Source organism: Haliaeetus leucocephalus, unplaced genomic scaffold, assembly GCF_000737465.1.
Source record: "Haliaeetus leucocephalus isolate CR32 unplaced genomic scaffold, Haliaeetus_leucocephalus-4.0 Scaffold273, whole genome shotgun sequence".
Taxonomy (NCBI): Eukaryota; Metazoa; Chordata; class Aves; order Accipitriformes; family Accipitridae; genus Haliaeetus; species Haliaeetus leucocephalus.
This window is the reverse complement of record NW_010972709.1, coordinates 756,555-775,739: the sequence shown is the minus strand read 5'-3', so window position 1 is coordinate 775,739 and position 19,185 is coordinate 756,555. Positions and strand designations below refer to the sequence as shown.

Here is a 19,185-nt window from a genome sequence, read left to right as displayed (position 1 = left end):
GCCGGAGCAGACTGGTGGAGCCATGTCAATCGCCGTGGAAAGGCTCATCACGCCTTGTGCCACTGCCATGGCCAACAGCCATGAGCTCTGCTGCCGCTCCCACGGCCAGGGCTTGGGGTAGCCCTGAGACCCAGCGGGCCATTGGTCTGTCAGGCAGCTCCAGCCCTTTCTCTACGGCAGGTTTTAGGCATCATGAGCAGCTCTGGTACTTGTGGAAGTGGAAGGTCTAGTGCCCCACTTGGGTACCGACCATGGGGCGCGTGGTGCAGGACACAGGCATGTCCTGATGGGGCTGCTCTGGGGTCTTGATGGATGTCTGAATTTTGGGGTATGATTCTTGTAGTCAGGTTGTGTTTTGGCCAGTGTAGCTCTGCCAGACTTGCACAGAGCCCTGCTCTCTTTCCTCTATCACGAGTGCAGCGTTTAGCCCCTGACGTGCGGTTTGGGAACCGTCCCCAGCTCATTGCCTCTCTCTGTCCCTTGAAGCCCACACAGTCCTGTAAGCCTCTGCTGCCTCTGGAGCTCTGTGAGCAGCCGTACCAGATCGGAAGATGTCAAGGGTTTGGTGCGTTTTATTCCTTGGCGGCTGGCTGGCGTGGTCAGGAGGAGCTGCTGGCCCAGGAGCTGTCATCAGGATCGACCTTGGAACGATTGACCACGGTAAGTGCTCAGCCACGTTAACGTCTGTGCATGGGCACGAGTCTGTGCGTCCATGCGGACCAGCGGGCAGTGGTGCACTGGCCGTGTCGCAGCGAGGAAGCCGCCTTTGGCTGCTGCCCAGCCGGCATCCCCGAATGCATCCCGTGCCACTGGGCAGGTGAGCTCCAGGCACTGCCCTTAATCCACAGCAGGAGCCGCTTTTTTTGCGGTCTGTGCCTGCTGAGCTCCAACCATTATCCAGGGACAGCAGAGATCGCTGGTAATCCGAATTTACAGCACGTGAAGCACCCTGATGGTGCCTGGGTGTGCTGGAATGGGAATATGTTAATAACAATGTTTTATAGGGTACAGTGGGGAGTGCTGAGTCCCCCCACCCTCCGGCACAGGCTCCTCCCTGGGGGTTTTTGTGCTAAACAACTCGTCCTGTGCAAATCTTCCAGCAGTCTCCACTGCTCTGAATGAGAGTGATGTTCTGCAGAAAATGGCAGAGGAAGCCGCAAAAAAAAAGGCAAACGCCAAACCCATCAAAGGCATCTCGGGGTGAGTGATGATCAGCAGCCTTACACCATGAGCCTGAGCCTGGGAATGAGAAAATAAAAGCAGAAGGTTGGGAAGTGTCAGCCTGGAGGCAGAAACGAATCACTCCCCGCTAACAAGTGTGATATTAAAGCCAGTGATTTTCTGCATGGTTGTGTCTACAAATACATGGAGAAACTATAACTTAAAGGCAACAAAGCGCGTCGGCTCCTGCTTCAGCATCAGCTGGGGACTGCTGCAGTGGCTCTGCAGCGCCGGGTGGGGTTTGCTTTCAAAGCCGGGGGTGCCCAGCTTTTGTCAATAATATCCTGAGGGAAACCCAGAATTTCTGGGGGATCAGAGCTGGCCCTCCATCCTGCAGATTCATGCTGAGTGACAGCAGGGAGACATTTTGAACACCAAAACATTTTTTTTCTTTTCCAAATTTTTTCAAAATTGAACTGTGCAATCTTTTTGTTAGGAAGAACATGTTTCTAAATTTAAAAGTGATTTTAGATGGAAAGTTTAAACAAGAAGTGGAAGAATAAAGATGGTGATGGCAGTATCAGTGATAGGCGACTTTGATGTAAGCGGCCCAACCTGGCTGCTCTGCAGGCTCCTCTTTCCCAGATCTTTTCCTTTGTTTTTTTCCCGCAGGCTGAAAGTGAAAGATCTCCGTCCCCCGGTGATATCGCTGATGCTCTCGCCGGGCTTGGGGCTCTTCATGGCCGTCTTAGTCCAAATGACCATCACTGGGAAAAGGTAAGCAGGAGCTGGCGCCCACGGGGGAGAGCCGCTGCCAGGGCTGGGGTGGGCTGGCTCGCTCCCGGGGGTTTGCTCTGCGGTGACCGAGCTTTGCTCTGAGCAGCTTCATAGGAGGAAACATGGAAATCGCTCTGGCCGCAAACCTGACGGCCAGCAGCCGGCTGTGGCAGGACGCCGCGGGCATCCCCAGGTTCAGCTCCAGGAACTGCCACATCGCTCTCGTTAGCGTTAAAACCAAGGTCCCCAGCAGGTGAGTCCCAAAGGACAACACCGATGATTTGCCAATATTAATAATTCCTAAGAGGTTAGTAACAGCATTGTTGAATCTTTCAGTCTCCAGGTTTGGATTTCTACAGAACACAAATACTTTTAACTGTTCATTTTTTCCACTAAGAAAACCAAAATGTTTTACGGGCAAATTTATGCCAGCTCTACCTGTGTTATTCCATGCAATGTTCATCTTTGGCATCAGTCCTCATCTAAGTGCTGTATTCCTGGGATATCAGAGCTTCTTTTAGGCATGGAAACCTTTAGCTTTGTTTAAAGCCAGAAGATGGCATTCTTGAGAAAAGATTTGTAAAGAAAGAAAACATCTTTTATTAGACATTAGGCATATTTTGGCTTAATCCATACCAGATAGGTTTCTTTAGAGCTTGACTTTCTTGCTTTTTGATCTTCCGTAAATAATTATTGCTATGTGCGTAATGGCTGTGTTGGCTGATGTGTTGTCTCTGCCCAGCGTGCTGCCCAAAGTCATGAGCAAGTTTCTGGACAGCACCCTTCAGAAAGTGCTGCCATGTCTGGTAAGTCCGGTCCTCCTCCCATCCTTGTTTCCCGGAGATCATCTCCTCCTCTTCCTCACTGCACTGTACGAGTTTTCACAGTTTTGCCCCACAAAGGAGCTTGCAGGCTGGTGAAAGGGAGCATTTCAAGCAATTACTGGTTTTATGCAGTCAACACCCGCAGCAAAGGCACTGTCACTGCCTAAAGCCTCCTTGTCCCAGCCGGACGGTTAGGGATGCGATGCTCAGACAGAGCTGATCTCGATGCTGAGCACGCTTCTTCCTAAAGACTTGTCAAAGGGCAGACTTGCAGCCTCTTAATATGTGTCATAAAGTCAGTCTGGTTTAGCCAGATATCTGGGGGGGTTCTGGCCCTGTTCTTTGCTTGGCTTAAGGCAGGTTTACTCCAGAATAACCAAATTCAACCAGGGACAGAGAAAACTGAGGCAAGCCCTTGTCTGGGTAATTAATAGTGAAGGTTCCTGGTGCTTCAGGGCGGGAGCTGCACTGGCCTGGCAGCCACAAAGCTCTGCTCCCACCAGAAGCCTCTGTGCAATTTTTTCTCACACCTTTCTTCTCCCCCTACAGCTGTGTCCAGCCGTGGATGCAGTGCTCAACCTTGTGAATGCAAAATTCACCACCATGACTTGTAAGTTGGCATCCATCCCACCATCTCCCTCCCTTCTCCCAGCAAGGGGAAAGCGCAGATCTATCGCTGAGGATAGACAATCTGCTGAGCCCTGACTAGGATCAGGTGGGGACAAACCCCAACAGGGGCCACACAAATATCTACACCCTCCTTGGTGGAGATTTGGAAGTGCCTGGCACCACAGAGGCTAGCAGGGAGGCAGGAGCCCACCGAAGCCGTAAATGGCACATGGCACTGGTGAACCAGTGGTTTGGCACTGGTGAGCACTCTCCGTGCGGCGCAGAGCGTGCACCTTCTGGTTAAACATCCCGCTTTGTTTCCATGCAGCCGAGATCCCTCTTGGGACTGCTGGGACCCTCCAATACGCTTTGCTGAACCCCCCACTGACGAGTGAAACTTTCATAGAACTGGATTTGAAGGTGAGTGCTGCTGCCTGGTGCTGGGTCTTGGAGCGGTGATGTTTCTGACATCCATTTGCTTGGAGGTGTTGTCCTTCTCAGCCTTGGGTAGCAGAGGCTTTGGAAGGGGTGCAGACATGTGCAGGTTGCATTATATCACCTAATCACCTCCTTGGCTCATCATTTTCTATGGAGTTTATTGCTCTGTTTCATTGCTGACACTACAAAGCAAAGCATCCCGTACCTTGTACCTGGTCCAAACGCAAGTCCTGGAAATGTACCTGTGCTCTCTGACATGGCTCCTCTTACTGGTCCTTTTAGACCATTCTCCACCAAAAGGAGGGAAAAGAGGTTGGCCTTCCCATGGAGCGGTCATCTCTTGCTTCTCTGCCACCAAAGAGGGATGCTGCTACCCAGCTCATCCTGTCTGCAGACTTCTTGAGTTCTGAGCTCTCTGTTCTGCAGACATCCTTCAACCTGGAGATCAGCAATAACATGGTGGGTGATTCGGGCTTGAGATTTTCCTCAAGAGACCACTAAAGTCATTTACACTCAAGTTCAAGGCAGATCCATGCTCTGTCTATGCCTCTTCCCTTCCCCATGTTAAACTCCCTCCCACCCAGTGAGTGCATTAAGTCCCTGCTCCGTGGCACTTTTTCAACAGGTTCTTGGGCTTCCCCCACTGGTGACCACAATGCTGGGAGCCCTCATCCCCGAGGTGGGTGGACTTTTCTGGATCCTACTGGTCTGTGGGTCATGTCAGGCTACTTATGGCAGCACATAAAGCTGCTCTCCATTCACAAAGACATGCTGGGAACCTTTTCCCCAGGGTCAGACCGGTGATCTCTTTATTTTATTAGTAAAACTTTTAGTAATAAGATTATTTAAGGGACATACTACTGAGCAGTATGGACCAGCTTGACTGACTCCCACTGACTTTGGTGAATGTCACCGATGCTCAGCACCCACCAGGATAATCCCCAGAGCAGTGAACTGGGAAGGAAAGGGAATGTCACCCCTTTGCTTTGACTCTCCACAGATTTCCAGGGTGCTGCCCCCATTACAGCCGGTGGTGATTGAAATGCGAGAAGCAAAAGCACCAGTGGTGACCATAAGCCCAGACAAAAGCCTTGTGCAGCTCTTCAGCACCGCCGAGTTTTGGGTTTCCCCTTCAGACTCTGCTCCCGAATCCCTCTTTGTCCTGGATATTGTGAGTTGAAGACTTTTGCAGTTGGCGAGGGCTGAATGTGGTTGCCCCTGCCCCCGAGCCAGCAAATCTGGACCAGCACCAGAGCAAGAGATGCGGGACAGGAGGCAGGGATGTCTGTCAGGAAGATGCCTGGCTGGGGGGTCCCGTGGAGCTGGAGCAGTGGCGGGGGGCCAGGGTCCCAGTGGGGACTCCCTTTCCTTTTCCCCTTGCAGCACAGCAACCTGGAGGTGCAGTTTGCCATTGCAGAAGAAAAGTTGCGGCTCTCCCTCGCTCTGCAAAGGTAACGCTGCTGCTGGTCCCCAGTGCCAGCGCCAGCAGAGTGACAGTCCCTGGGCTGCTGGGGAGGTCACACGCTGCATCTCACCCCTGCATTTTCAGAAGGAACCTTTGCTGTCTCTGTGTGATGTTTTTATAGTTTATACTAACAGCTATTTAAACATAGATGAGGGTCAACATGACATAATCCAGCTGACCTAAAACCTGTTTGGGTTTTTTGCTCTTTGAGTTTGAAGAGCTGAAGTTGGTTCAGGGTGGAGAAGATGCTCTCGGTGGGAAGCCCCCCATTCCTGGAGGGAGGCTGGCGGAGCCGTGGCAGCTCTGGTGCAAGGGGGAGGTTTGCTGGAGGCCAAGATCTGGATGAGGAGTTTGCTGAGGGCAACAGGGCAGCTTGCTGGGGGGCTGCGGGAGGCGAATGACGCCGTGCCTTTCCTCTCCCTGCAGTCTGTCTCGGGTGGCCTTGGCGTCCTCCTCCCTCGGGACGTTCGACGTGAGTTGGGCAGTCTGTGCTGTGCGTGGGGCTGGGGTTGCCGCTGTGAATCTCCGCGCTGGCAGTTTCTGTAATGTGGTACCAGGAATTCACTCCCTGGAGCCCCATCCTGCTGCTTTCATTATCAGTAACGGATTTGTTAAAAAAAAAAAAACACAACACAAGAAAACCAAAGTGAATGCTGAAGATTGAAATGTTATTTCAAGGAATAACACTTCAAGGAATTACAAATGACAAACCAACTGCCAAAAGCATTTGCCCACAGGCACGAATGCTCTGGAAGGGGGCCCTCCTTGTAATACGCCGTGTTCATTTGTGGGAGAATTTTGGCCACAAGTAACTCTCCCCGGTGCGGCACTGGCTGGGTGGGAACGTGGGCTGGGCTGGGCGGAGGTGGTGTGGGCTGGATGTCCAATCTCCTCATCTCCCTCTAATCCTGATGCCGAGACAGAGAATCCTGGGAGGGTGAGCGCTGACAATGTCTGTCTTGCAGCAGGGCTTTGGGCTGCGAGGAGCGCGCCTGGGTGCCCGGCTGCAGGGCAGAGAGCAGAGTGCTGCTGGGGCTGGGGACAGTCTTATCTGGGCCAGTTTTCATGGAAATTTAGAATTTTTCAGATGTTCCCATTCAGCTCGGGGGGACCTTAGCATTTTTCCTGTGATTGGAGAGGGCGCTGGATGAATTGACGGGGTGAGCCCGGCAGACGTGGCTGCTGGCACACGGAGCGATGGGCGGTTCACACCACTTCTCTGTGTTTCAGGAGCTTCCGCTGAAAGGAGTTTTGGCAGATATTATTCATGTGGCTTATGTGCCATTGATCAACAGTAAGCACAGCTATGGCTTCATCTGAGGATTCGCTATCTGAATGGGGGAAATAGTTCTCATTTCTTTTCCTATAGACTGTTGTTATCTTTTTTTTGGAAATGGCATTGCCTGGCTGACCTTGCATGCTTTTCCTGCCTTCAAGGCTGTGAGTGGCTCTGCCAGGAAAATCACTTGCCGGCTGTTTTGCACCCACGGGGTTTGCAGTGGGTGCTGGAGGAGGGCAATGCCTCCTGGTCGGGGCTCCGGCATGCCCACTCCTTCAGAGGCAGGAGGTGGCTGCCTGCCCACAGCAGAGCCACTGCAAAGGATGCAGGCTCCTCCTCTGAAGCCTCTTTGAATGTTGTTCCCGTTCTCAAAATCAAAACCACTTGCCGTGAACAACCGGTAACAGTTTTCATAAGATCTTTGTGTTTCTGAAGTCTCCAAAAAGGGACAAATCCCTCTTTACCATGCCTGAAAACAGCCAAAGTGTCTATAAAAAACCCCCCACCCTGGAACATCCATTTATCTGCTTAACTTGTATGGAAAGTATGCCAAAAGCAGAGATTTTATTCATGCTAAGATACAACACCCGGCAATTCCACCCCTGCTGATTTTCCTTCTGAAAAGGAAAGCTTTTCATGATGCTGCGGCCGGAGCACCTCTGACAGCATCTCCCGCTCATTCCAGGGGTGCTGTGCGGAGGGATCCCCCTGCCCGACCTGCTGGGCATCACCTACCAGCGGGCGAACATCAGCGGGTTCGAGGTAGGCACCGAGAGGCTACTCACGCGGTGCTTTTGCTGTATCATCCCTGGAATTAGTGCCGTTAGTCCGTCACATCTGAGCACGGAAGCAACTGTTAAATCCTGCCCGTGTGCTTTTGATTTTTAAATCTGCAGAATGCTCTAGTCCTGGATGTGCCTGCCACGGAGACCTGAGGTACGGCTGCAACGTGCCGCTGCTGCAAGGACCCAGCAGGACCAGGTGGGAGGGGGAGCAGTAAGGGTGCTGGTGTTCCTGGGGCATTTCTTCCTCTTTCCTTCACTTTTCAGTAGTTTGACTCCACAAGCTGAATGAAAAAGACCCCACCACCCCACAGTGAGCCTCTGGCCTGTCGTGCATCTGGTGGAGCCAGCTGGGCATGTCTGGGCAGAGGTGGTATTTCTTGAAAAGACTGGTCCCTAAATAAATCACATTTGCAACAGAAATAGCACGTGCATTAGCGTGCTGCAGGCAGCAGCGTGAGCTGCCGTCAGGGTGCGGCACCCACATCTCCTGCAGGAGGGGGGTGCCAGAAGGGGACCCCCCAGCTCCTGGGGTGCCTGCGCTGCGAGAGGAGGGGAGCGTGTCTGCAGTCATGTGTGGGGATTAGGACTGCTTGGAATGAGTTAGAGATGGGCATTTAGACATCTCCCTGTGTTTTTTAATATTTCAGAAGTGCCTAGCATCGTGGTTTATCGGCTGCATTGCAGATATTGATCCCAAGCGTATAGTTCACTGATTGCTGGATAATTATCTGTTGTTAGTAAGTCAATAAACAGCTTCGATCCTGATTTCATTGAGCTGACATGATTTGAACATTTTTTCCTGGTGACAGGTAGCTGGTGCAGAACTAAGGATATCTTTGAAAAGATCATTGTGTTTTTAAGAAATTGTCCCCAAGAAAATCTTGCTGTGAGGCAGGCTCTGAGAACTCCATTTGTTTTCTTGTGTGTGCTGCCAGACCCAGCAGGCATTTGTTCTGCAACGCTTGTAAGGAATTGTCCTCGTCAGGAGTCCTAAGCAATGAGGGAAGCAGCCATAAAACCAGCTCCCCGTGAGGACTGGTGTTTATGGTGCCTTCTCTCTTCATTTCACTGCAAACATCGTCAATGCCAAACACAGTTTTTAAGAGATTTCCCTTATTGTTCTTGCATTAGCTAATAAACAAGCGAACAGTTTGAGTCTGATTTCCCTAAGAACAACAAAAGCTGAGTCAAAATATCTGTATGCAGCCCTCCTAGGAGAAATCAAGGCTGGAAATCTCAGGGAGCACCTAGTTAATTTTTTATGAAACACTTAACCATGCTGTCAAGCTGCACTGTCACATAACTGGTATTTGATGCCCTGGGGCACTTGGTGGAGGTGCAGCCTTCGGACATGTGCAGGCACCAGCCTTGTCCCCCGGAGCTGTACACAGACCCCAGCAGCCCTGATCCCACCGGCAGCAGGGGATATACCAGTGTCTCACAGTTAATGGTCCCAGAGGAATGAAAGAGCAAACCAAGAATGCCCTTGCTCAGGGGTTCCCGCAGAGACAGTTTCCTCAGGCAGAAAGGCCACGTCTGGATGATGCCATCAACAGGGGGGCAGAGCAGAACTGTCTCCGTTTTCAGCCAGGGCTAATACGTTTCACATCGCCTGCACTGGTCAAAGCCTACTGCCCTCTTGCTAACGTCAAGATCTCTGACGCTTCTTGGGGCTGTGTCCCTCTGACTGCCTGCCCTTACGTCTTAGTTTCCAGGTGATCCAAGTGTCAAAGCAGCGTCTGTTCACATCAGTCCTATTCTTCCCCCTTTGACTGAGTCCATTCTGGTTTACTCTGTGTTTCTGTCCTCACACAGTGATTTGGCTTTGTGTTCTTGGGGCTTTGAAAGTCGCTTTAGCGAGACCTGGACATTGCAATGTCATTCTCTTTATGGGAATCTGCTTTGGTTTATCCAAAATATTTAATTGTCGGAGACCTCTGCATTCAGCAACAACTGGTGAAAGGCCAAGTTACTGTCATGCCTGAAAGGTCACTGCTCAGAAGCTATTCTCTGCAGTGCCAAAGTGCCCCTTTACTGTGTCCTGACCATTATCAGGTCTGTCTTTATGGTAATTCAGGTTTCATACAGTGATTGCCCAAAGTATAAAGTAATTCAGGAGGGATGATAACATAATACCATCTTGTTAACACTCTCTTCCACCTTATCAAATGTCATGATCTAGCCATGACAGCAAGGCTTTGTGCTCCCAAGGTGCCTGGCTGATCAGGTTGCAAGGAGAGTGACAACTCCTTAAGTATTTTGGCACCTTTGCCATTCCTTCCTTGGCCTTTAGCTAAGATTTTTTTTAAAGCTGGAATTAATGTGTGACACAAGCTGGCTAATCTGCTAGAAATACTTATTTCCAAGTTTGCAGAAAGTATTAACTCTGAGCAAGCATTTTTCTGGACTATTATTCCTCAGAGCTGAGAAGTAGCCCATCCACCCCAGTCATTAATGAGCACATGAAGGAGTGAATAGTTCACCACTGTCCCCTTGGCTGATGCATCCTCCCCTCTGCCACGGACAGCCTTCGCTCTGCACAATGGGATGTGATCCACACGCGGGGACCACGTTTGCTCTGTGGTCCCCAGAGGAGGGTTTTCTTTTTCCTGCCCCAAAGGGCTACTGGTCTTGTGCTGCTTGAGGCAGCAGCTCCATGTATCCGTGCAGTGCTTGTGATTGGGACCAGGACAGGGTGAAAGGGAGAAAGCCAGCATGGCTGTAGGTGCACATGACATGTTGGCTCAGCAGAAATTTTTCTCCTTTTCTCCTGCCTGTAGCAGTAAATTATCTGGCATTAAATAAGCAATGATGGACCACATGGGACGCAAGTATTCAGCATGGAAAAAAACTGGCCAGAAATCTGAGAGGGTGAGGGCCTGGACAGAGCTGACCCTGGGCAGTTGCATGGCTGTTCCTCTCCTGCAGCACATTTGTTGTGTGGGGTGGTGTGGCGGGGAGGCCACCTCTCCTGATATGCCCTCACTGGGATCAACGGTGCCTCTAAGACTTCAAAATGATCCAGAGCCGACAGGGTCTAGCTTGGGAGCTCCCTGGCTTCATCGTCAATGGCATCACGCTCTCAACAGCATCTCCCCGTGACAGCGCATCCCACCTCCAGTCCTCCTGGAGTGCTCTGAGGCAGAGGTGATGGACCTGGAAATAATGCCATGCCAGTTAGACCAGTGCAGCATTTCTGAATCAGATGGTGTCTCTCCGAAGAGTCTGTCAGCTCAGGGTATCCGTAAAGCCATGACACCCAATTGATACGCCTTATCATGGTGTCGTTATTCCTTCCCAATTCAATACCTGCTTTTCCTCAGTTATCAAATAGAATATGAGCTGTTCAAGTCACTGCACAGGTGCTGTTGGCTTTGATAAATGTTGGGTAAGGTCACAGTCTGCAGGAAAGTCAGGATGGGAATGCTGGGCATCTCCTGCTGGCCTGGGTGGTGAATACCTGCCTCTGTGACTATCATCTCCACAGTCTGTCTTTACACTAAGAAAGGTGCTGCCTGGTCCTTCATTTATCACCCATAACGTGTGGCACATCCCTGCTGCATGGGCTTACTGCAAGGGTAAAGTGCTCAGCACTGAGAGCTGTAGAAGTACGTAACAGTGAGGGGTGGCCAGTGTTTTGACACGTTTTTCAGTCAAAACCTCAATTTTATTTGAAAACAAAAAAGTATGTTATCAGGGCATGACTTCTCAGCCATGTCCACATCTTGACATGAGAGCAAGCCCGAAAGGATGATGTACTAAACCAGGCAGCGGTGTGCGGACTGGCACCCAGAGCTGGCCAAGTCTGCCTCTGCCCCTATGGGTCATTGCTCAATGATTTACCTAACTCCTAACATCTCTAAGGAAATATTTGCAGTGGAAGTCACCAGAAACCATACATTGTTTGTCTTGCTCCCCAGCAATTATTCTGGATGTCCTCAATGACATCACTTGCCTCTTTCCTGCTGTAAAGCTCTATATATGAAGATGCTTGATGCAGGTCATCTTCAGAAGACAGGGACATCGGCTGGAGAGAGCCTCGCACTCAAGAGCTTGGTCAGGTAAAAGCAAACTTGTTCCTCTGAAAGTGGGCTCTTAGCTTCTGCTTCTGCAAACCTGAATGCTTCCCAAAGGAGAACCCTTAATGTTCATTTGGGAGTATTGGCTTTTTAACAAAAATTGTTATCCTTGCCTGCTGCCTCCCTGAATTATGCTCCAACAAGTAAAATGTGCAGCGGCTTTCACTATGAGTTTCTTAAGAACAGACGTGCATGTTCATTGTATTTGCAGTCCTTGAAGAAGAAAGGATATTTCATGGTTTTCATAAACAATTATCACTTAAATTATTTTTGGTAAAACTCTATTATCTGTGATAGATTTTTAGCTAAGGTGAATTAGACCTCTCACACTTGTTTTGATCCCTTTTTGATGTGCTATTTACATTTAAATGGATCTGGGGCAATGAAGTTCATTATGGTTCTTTAGAAAAAAAACGACTTCAAGTTGTAGGTCCCACAGAAATATTTCAATGACACTGAAACTTTGAAAACTATTTTCTCCTTCTTACAATTCTAGCAAAAGGTGCTTTTATGCAGAGGGAAGCTTGATGTTTGTGGAGAGATCATGACATTCAAACAAGGAGATGCTTTCCTTACTAGATATGTTGGTGCATTTGCCCTGTGTAGGTGCCATTGCTTTTCTTTCCGTGACTAGAGATGATCATGTTGTCAGAAACGTCCTGTGTTCCCATCATGCGGGATACGTGATCTTGTTTCTCGGAGAAATTCCCCTCCAGAACAGATGTCCCCCAGATCGTCCAGATCAGTCACCAACATTCCTCACCAGTGCTGAGGGATTAAAACAACAACAACCGAACAAGTGCTTGCTTTTCACTTGGCTGCTGTGACAGTCGGTCTTTGGAGCAACCGTTGTTGAAGTTCTGGTTCCTCCTGCAGGAAAGTGCCATCAGGAGTTTTACTGTGCCCACCAGTGTGGTGAGGAGGTGGGAGAGATGCCAGCAGCTTCCTCTCTGATTTTGTCTCCCCTCACAGTCATTCCTCCTTTTTCTTTCCTCCATCCTCCTCTTTCCTCCCCCCACTGGCTTGTGCTCACTGTCCCAGCATTGCACTGATGGCAATCACTTTCTACAGTTATCAGGACCAAGGATGTCTGCGTTCTGGGCTGTTTTCCTTCTCTGCAGCCTGCAGACCCCTTCACAAGGACTTGGAATCATGTCCTCGGTTGGCAAAGTGGATGTAGATGGTAAGTGTACGGAAGAGACAGGATTTATCTTTTTTTTTTTTTTTTGAGACCAGTTCTGCTCTTTCTGTCTCTTGACCATGCTCAGAAAATCAGAAACTGTCCAGATCCATTCAGCAGTAGTGGCAATGCTGGTAATTTGCATTTATAAAACACTTTGGAGATGGCACTTCAGATACTTTACAGTGGCTGGTGCCACCACCCCTGTTGTATAAAGAGGGAGACAGAGGGATAGTGGAGGGGAAGGAACAGCCAGGCTGACACAGTGTGCTTGTATGCTGAGTCCACATAGTTCACAGTGACCTCTTATCCTTTTTTTCAGATATTAAACATTCACTAGCCAAACGTGACCTCCAGAAGCTTCAGGGTGGTCTCCTTGGCGGCAAGCTGCTCAGTGGTCTCCTTGAAAAAGGTAGTCCTCTTGGCAGAGTCCTTGGTGAAGATGGTGCTGTTGGCAGTCTCCTTGGCAGAGAAGGTGCTGTTGGCAGTCTCCTCGGTGGAGATGGTGTCCTTGGTGGTCTCCTCGGTAGAGAGGGTGTCCTTGGTGGTCTCCTTGACAGAGATGGTGTCCTTGGTGGTCTCCTTGGCAGAGATGGTGTCACTGGCAAAATCCTTGGTGGAGATGGTGTCCTTGGTGGTCTCCTTGACAGAGATGGTGTCCTTGGTGGTCTCCTTGGCAGCGATGGTGTCACTGGCAAAATCCTTGGTGGAGATGGTGTCCTTGGTGGTCTCCTTGACAGAGATGGTGTCCTTGGTGGTCTCCTTGGCAAAGATGGTCTTGTTGATGGTCTCCTTGGCAAAGATGGTCTTGTTGATGGTCTCCTTGATGTTGTCCTTGATATTCTCATTGGAAAAGGTGGTCTCCTTGGAAAAGATGGTCTCGTTGGCAATCTTCTTGGTGGAAATAGTGGAGATCTCACAGGGTGAGTGAGAGTGGGACATGGGTGTCCCTGAGCAGCCCTTGGTGTGTCTGGGTCACGCTGGGGAAAGGAGGCTCTGGTCTGGAGCCTGCTGTCTGAACATATGGGGGCCCCTCTTTCCCCTCCTGGGGCAGGTTCATAAATGAGGGTTCAGCTGTTGGGATTTTCTGTATGTGCCTGCCATGCAAGGGTGCCTTGTATGTGCCACAAGCTGCTCCTGGCCGGCCGGGATCCCTGCTGACCCAGGGCAGAGAGGACCCTGAGACTGTGGTTCCACAGTTGCCCACAGCGCTGGGGACCAAGGGGATAGGGCATCCACTGTACAAATGTGCTACTTACTGCCTTTGCCTTGTTTCAACCATCCAGGCTGAAAATTGTGAACAACACCCTCCCCAAAATAAGTCTGCGCTCCCTGCCAGGCTTTGGGCACGAGGTGGGCTTCAACACCAAGCTGCTGGTAGAGAGCACCAGGTACGGCGTGTCCGTCAGGGGCACGGCTCAGGACAGGGGGTCACCATCTCTTTGGAAAGTAAATGGCCAGCAAATTTCCTGAGCCGCGTGCTGTGTTTCCCCCCCCGAGCAGTGCGCCGGGCAGGGCGCTCTGCATGCAGGTGGAGGCAGATGTGGTCATGCTGGTCCAGGACAAGTGGGCGGCTCTCCAGAGCGATAAGGACTGCAAGACTTTGGACATAAACATCCGTGTGAGGTAGGCTTCCGTGAGAGGTTGGCATCCGTGTGAGCAGGGTGCTCAAGGCCAGCACGTGGCCCCTGTGGCAGTGGGAAACCTTGGTGCTGCTGGCCATCGAAGGCAGTGCTTTTGTGCCTGATGCCTCGGAGGCTGAAATACCCGGCTGCCGGCCTCGGAGGGGAACAGCTGACCTTTCCTTTAAAATTTGGGCTCAAGAAAGAATATTTCTGGGTTGTGCTAGGAACCTAGCACTCGGCTGGATTCAGAAGGCTTGGTTTTGGTAATATTTTGGCCCTGTATGCGGCCCTGGACAGTGCAAGTGAGGCCTCGTATTTCTCTTGTGCAAAATACTTTTATTTTCCAGCCGTTAATCTACATCACTTTTTATTTCCTATTTTCCTGTTACCCAGACCCAAAGTGCCACTGCTGGATCAGCCTTTAAAACGCCTCCTTAGTGATGTCCTGCGTGAGGTGGTAAGCCTGCAAAGCGATCTTCACGCGAGGTGCTGGGTGGGCAGGCAGGGCAGGCAGGGCAGGCAGGGCAGGCAGCCCCCGCGGACGCGGCTGTTTGCACAGCTGTGGGCTCAGCCGGGGAGGTCAGCCTGTCCTCTCCACCGACGGGCACCGGCACCTCGCCCGCACCATCGCCTGTGCCAGGCACCACCGGCAAACCGGTTTCTGAGACACGTGCTGGTTTAGCGGTCGCAGTGAGCAAGTCTTGCCCGGGAGGAGAAACCCACCCTGGCTTAGCGGGGCCACTCGCCTGCCTGATGCCGAGCGCTGCTGTAACGGGGCGTCCCACCAAACCCTGCCCGGCAGCGGCTCCTACCCACGCCGCACAACCCCGGCAGAGCCGTTTTTTCCTACTCGTGTTAATGCAATGTACGTCCGCCGGTGCTGCGGGTGCCGGGGCTCTAACTTTTCTCTGCCTCCCCAGGGGTGCAACATCGTCAACAGCAGGCTCAACGTGGTGAGCACTCTGCTCGGCTCCAGGACGCGTAAGTGCTGGCACCCTCCTTTTCCTCTGCTCCTGTGTGACCCCCTGCACTTAGGATTGGTTGTTTTTTTTTTTACACTGGGTAAATACAAATATTTTAACAACTTCCTAAAAACACAAGTCTCGGCTCAAGCACAGCATTCAATTTCCCTTGCCCCAGAGCAGCAGCAGACAGTTTTTCCTGCAGAAAGCCACTTCAGGAACTGTTGCTTTTAGAAACAATATTTTTGCTGCAAAATAATGCTTTCTAGCAGCTTGTCCAGCTGGGAACGCTGTGAGCAGGAGCCGCTGTTGCTTCCAATATCTCTTGGGACCACGGGATTTGGGAGCATCCCCCTCTCCTTGCAGCTTAAAGGCTTTCTTCCCTGTGTCCCACAGCCGCGTCCCCGCTCGGGGCTCTGGGAGATCTGCCCCCCTTTTCCATCATCAGCGGCGACGCCATCCAGCTGGATCTAAATGTAAGTGCCACCGCTTCCCCTGGCCCAAAGACCTTGGACTTGGTGAGTTTGGGTAATTCATCTGAATGTGGTGGCTATTTGTCGAAGGCTCGTCTTATTCCAGCTGTCTTCAGGAAAGCATTCACTGGAAGGTACTGATGAGTGTGGTCCGGCCATGGCTGTGCTAATGCCATCACTGGGTCTCTACCTCATTTTTTTCACTTGCTAATCCTTGAGGGTAGCATGAGGCAGATTGGCTTGAGGCTGCTTAATTAAGCATAATTATAGCACTCTCACAGTTGCTAATCAGAAAAGCTTAATTTCATACAGGAGCAGTGGTCACCATTCACAAGCAGGTTCCATTTCTAAGTGGTTTGCAAAAGTTTGGTATGTAATTGGTAGGGACCACAATCAGGCCAAAAATATTGGCAATGTGTCTTTCTGACTGGGAGACGTGACAGTGTTTTAAAGGGAAAGCTGCAGCAGATGCAGCCTTTGCCTGTGCTAGAACAGGCTGAAGCAGCCGCAGGTTTATTGAAGTGTCAGTTCGCCCCGCGTGAAGCCTCTCCACGAGGTCCACGGGCGAGCAGGGTGCCCGGCGTGGCCACAGCCCTACGAGCCCCACCAGCGTCCCTCCCCTGCTCTGTCCCCTGCAGCTCCTCGCCGGGGATGCGGAAGGCGGTGTGGTGGCCTCCACGCAGGGACCGTCACTTGCCGCCACGGTGTTACTAGCCACCGGCCACCCGCCGCTGCTCAGGCTCCCCCAGCACATCCTCAGCACCCTGCTGGAGCCCATCCAGGGGCAGGGAGCCTTCAGCCTCAGCATCACCGACTCGATGGTGGGTCACGACACCCCTCCCCGGGGCTGGGTCAGGGTCCTGGTGGCTCTTGGGTGACCCAAGGGTACTCGCCACCACGTGCTTGTATTTGTTGGTGGGGTCCAGCCGAGCCCAGCGTGGGCTTTGCACAAACCCTCCTGGTCGCCGACACCGCTGGTGCCGTTCCTGCAGGTGCCCGATAGCATCTCACTGTCCACGTCTGCCCTCCTCCCGCTCATCCCCCAGGTCAGCCACCTCCTTCGTGCGCATTGATCTCCAACCCTACGCCCACCCTGGCCATGCAAAGACCCCCCCGCCGTTGCCCTGACCTCCCCCTGCCCCGTGCAGATCGCCAAGGTCCTCCCCGGCTCTCTGCCGCTGGAGCTGCGCGTGCGGGTGGCCAACAAGCCAGTGGTGGCCGTGAGGGACCGAAGAGCCACTGCCACCCTCAAAGCCTCCATCGACATCTTGAGTCCCCTCCTGCAGTCCTCCCAGAAGCCTCTCTTCTCCCTCGACACGGTGAGTGGGCTCCCGGGGGATGAGACCTCCGAAACAGGGCAAGGGGTGAGTCTGGCTGTTCTCTGGCATCCCCTCGGCTTGTCCTGCCCTTAGCCATGTCATACTTGTACTTCTGAATTTACTACATCTTCAAAATGGTGGTGCCCCGTCCTTTTAAAATGCTCGTAACAAGCGCAATGTTTAAGGGATAATACAAAATAAAGACAGGAAGGGTGAACCCTGGGGAGAGAAATACATGATGCCATCTGTCAAAAAAAAGCACTTTCTAGGCTCAGACAGGTGTTTTTTCTCAGAATGGGTTATTTACAAATACTCTGGGTTTTCTTTTCAGTCTTGGGAGCTACACAGGGAAATAACCTCATTTCTTCCGTTGTTCCAATTTCAGGACATCATTCTGAACATCACCCCATCGGTCTCCGACGGCAAACTGCAAACCTCCCTGGCTCTTGACAGGTAGAGCCGAGCTCTGCGGTTGCTGTGGGGGCTCTGCCTGGGGATGCTCCCAGGAGCCTGACAAGATGAGGCTGGTGACAGTGATCAGGGAGTGCGGTGTAGAGGTGGCAGGGATGTAAAGGGCTGCCAGAGCTTTTCTGCCTCCTCTCAGCCCCAGCCTCAGACCAAGTGCATGTCTGAAGTGATGAGAGAGTTGTAAAAAAGTTGCCCTATTTTCAAAATCCTTGTATCTTTATGTGGGTGAGACAAATTCCAGACCATGAAAGGGTCTGAGCAGCATTTGGAAGCTGGAGGAGGGCTGCACCCAATGCACCCCAACTCTACCTTGTTTTTATCTTTTGTAGCATCAGCCTGACACGGGCACCCCTGAGACTCGACCCTCTCAGTGTAAGTGCACGCTGCTTTGGATCGAGGCGCTGCAGCAAGCGATGTGTTGGCCAGAGACTGTGTGTAGGGAAGGAGAACCAAAATGACAATTCTTCTCCAGTCTTCACATTCCTTGTCTTGGCAGAGGCCAATTGTTGTCTGCCCTGTCGATCCCCTGTGCCCTATAGCAGTGACACTCGGATGTATATGTTCACTTGTTGGCAGCGCACTGGGGGTGCTGGGAAGTGGGGGGGAATAACTGAGAAGAAGTTACCCAAAGGCCATGTCCTGCTATAGCCCCCCACCCTCAGTCCTGGCAGAGTTTCACTGAAGGAAGCTTCCCAGCGTTTGCCTCTCATAGCTCTGAGCATCCTGCAGTGACAGAACTTAGCTGATAACCCTGACATTGCTGTTTTCCTCCCAATAACTGTTGCTCTCTTCTGCTGGTACTGACACATGTCTTCTTCCCCTGCAGGTCTCCCTGCTTGCAGGATGGCTCAAGCAAGTCCTTGCTGCTGCATACGTACCTGCCATTAACGGTATGGCCAGGGTCTGGGTCCCTTCTCTCAAACTCAGTCGGATTTGGGGCTCTCCCCCTTCCCTCGCTGCCTCCGTTTGGTTCCCCCCCAGTGGCGAGACGCTTTCACTTGCTTTTGCAGATGCCTTGCGTGTGTCGGTCCCTCTGCCCAACATTCTCAACACCAGCCTCAGGAACGCCAAGGTTGACATCACCGACGTAAGGATCGCGTTTCCCACAGTGATGCCTTCCCAGGGAGCGGGGGCTGTGCCCACCCCGGGGCAGGGACCTGTGGAGCCCAAAGCCCCGCGCCGCTCTGGCCAGTCCCATTTCCCATGGGCTTCTCCTGGTTTCCAGGAGGTCCCTCTGCTGGTGTGGACCCACAGGAAAACCTCACCTGGGATACAGGGAAAAGCTGGTGAAAGTCTGTATGAGAAAACTGAATAGTTTTTGTGCTGCTTCTCCCAGGCAGATGACTCTCTCAACCAGACCAGTCTCAAAGGATCCTGCTTGGGAGGACCCTCGACCCTGCTCGCCGTCTGAGGCAGGCAATGCACCGTGAGCCCCAGAGCCCTGCTCATCTCTGCTGTCTCCATCTTCATTTTCCCTTGAGTAACACCCTGTGTTACCGCCGTGGCCTGAGGGTCTCTGGTCGGCTGGTGCTGGTGTAGCCTGGCATCGGGGTAGGGAAAGCTGCTCAGCTGGTGGATGTTAGGGGGGGTTTCTGTGGGCACTTTTAACATCCGTAGTTGGGAAGCAGAGCTCTTTCTTAAGCGTAAAGGTTGCTCTCGTATTGCTCTTTCAATAAAAATCATTCACTGCCTCAGTATTTCCCTCTCTTAATATTTATTTGATATGGGTTTCTGGCTGCCA

At 51.7% G+C, this 19,185-nt stretch overlaps 2 protein-coding genes across 2 annotated transcripts; both read left to right on the top strand.

Moving 5' to 3' along the window:
- The first annotated feature begins 551 nt into the window (after positions 1-551).
- BPIFB6 (BPI fold containing family B, member 6) lies at positions 552-12,937 on the top strand. Its single transcript, XM_010569741.1, has 15 exons — positions 552-660; positions 1,101-1,200; positions 1,834-1,938; positions 2,045-2,191; positions 2,681-2,744; positions 3,312-3,372; positions 3,700-3,791; positions 4,092-4,268; positions 4,435-4,488; positions 4,810-4,980; positions 5,193-5,260; positions 5,701-5,746; positions 6,505-6,568; positions 7,239-7,315; positions 12,920-12,937. The coding sequence occupies exons 1-15, from the start codon at positions 552-554 to the stop codon at positions 12,935-12,937; spliced, it is 1,353 nt and encodes a 450-aa protein (XP_010568043.1).
- A 600-nt stretch (positions 12,938-13,537) lies between these two features.
- On the top strand, positions 13,538-18,855 carry LOC104833164 (BPI fold-containing family B member 3-like). The gene is made up of 13 exons (XM_010569740.1): positions 13,538-13,596; positions 13,884-13,988; positions 14,101-14,223; positions 14,616-14,679; positions 15,143-15,203; positions 15,581-15,702; positions 16,296-16,478; positions 16,806-16,976; positions 17,362-17,429; positions 17,774-17,816; positions 18,271-18,334; positions 18,455-18,531; positions 18,781-18,855. Exons 1-13 carry the CDS (start codon positions 13,538-13,540, stop codon positions 18,853-18,855), a joined length of 1,215 nt encoding a protein of 404 aa, XP_010568042.1.
- The last annotated feature ends 330 nt before the right edge of the window (positions 18,856-19,185 follow it).

Coding starts and splice junctions, on each gene's coding strand:
- BPIFB6 (XM_010569741.1), top strand. CDS start 552: ATGTCAAGGGTTTGGTGCGTTTTATTCCTTGGCGGCTGGCTGGCGTGG. Junction 2,745..3,311: donor AGAAAGTGCTGCCATGTCTG/GTAAGTCCGGTC, acceptor CTCCCCCTACAG/CTGTGTCCAGCCGTGGATGC. Junction 4,489..4,809: donor TGGGAGCCCTCATCCCCGAG/GTGGGTGGACTT, acceptor GACTCTCCACAG/ATTTCCAGGGTGCTGCCCCC.
- LOC104833164 (XM_010569740.1), top strand. CDS start 13,538: ATGGGTGTCCCTGAGCAGCCCTTGGTGTGTCTGGGTCACGCTGGGGAA. Junction 16,479..16,805: donor TCAGCATCACCGACTCGATG/GTGGGTCACGAC, acceptor TGCCCCGTGCAG/ATCGCCAAGGTCCTCCCCGG. Junction 18,532..18,780: donor CCAAGGTTGACATCACCGAC/GTAAGGATCGCG, acceptor TGCTTCTCCCAG/GCAGATGACTCTCTCAACCA.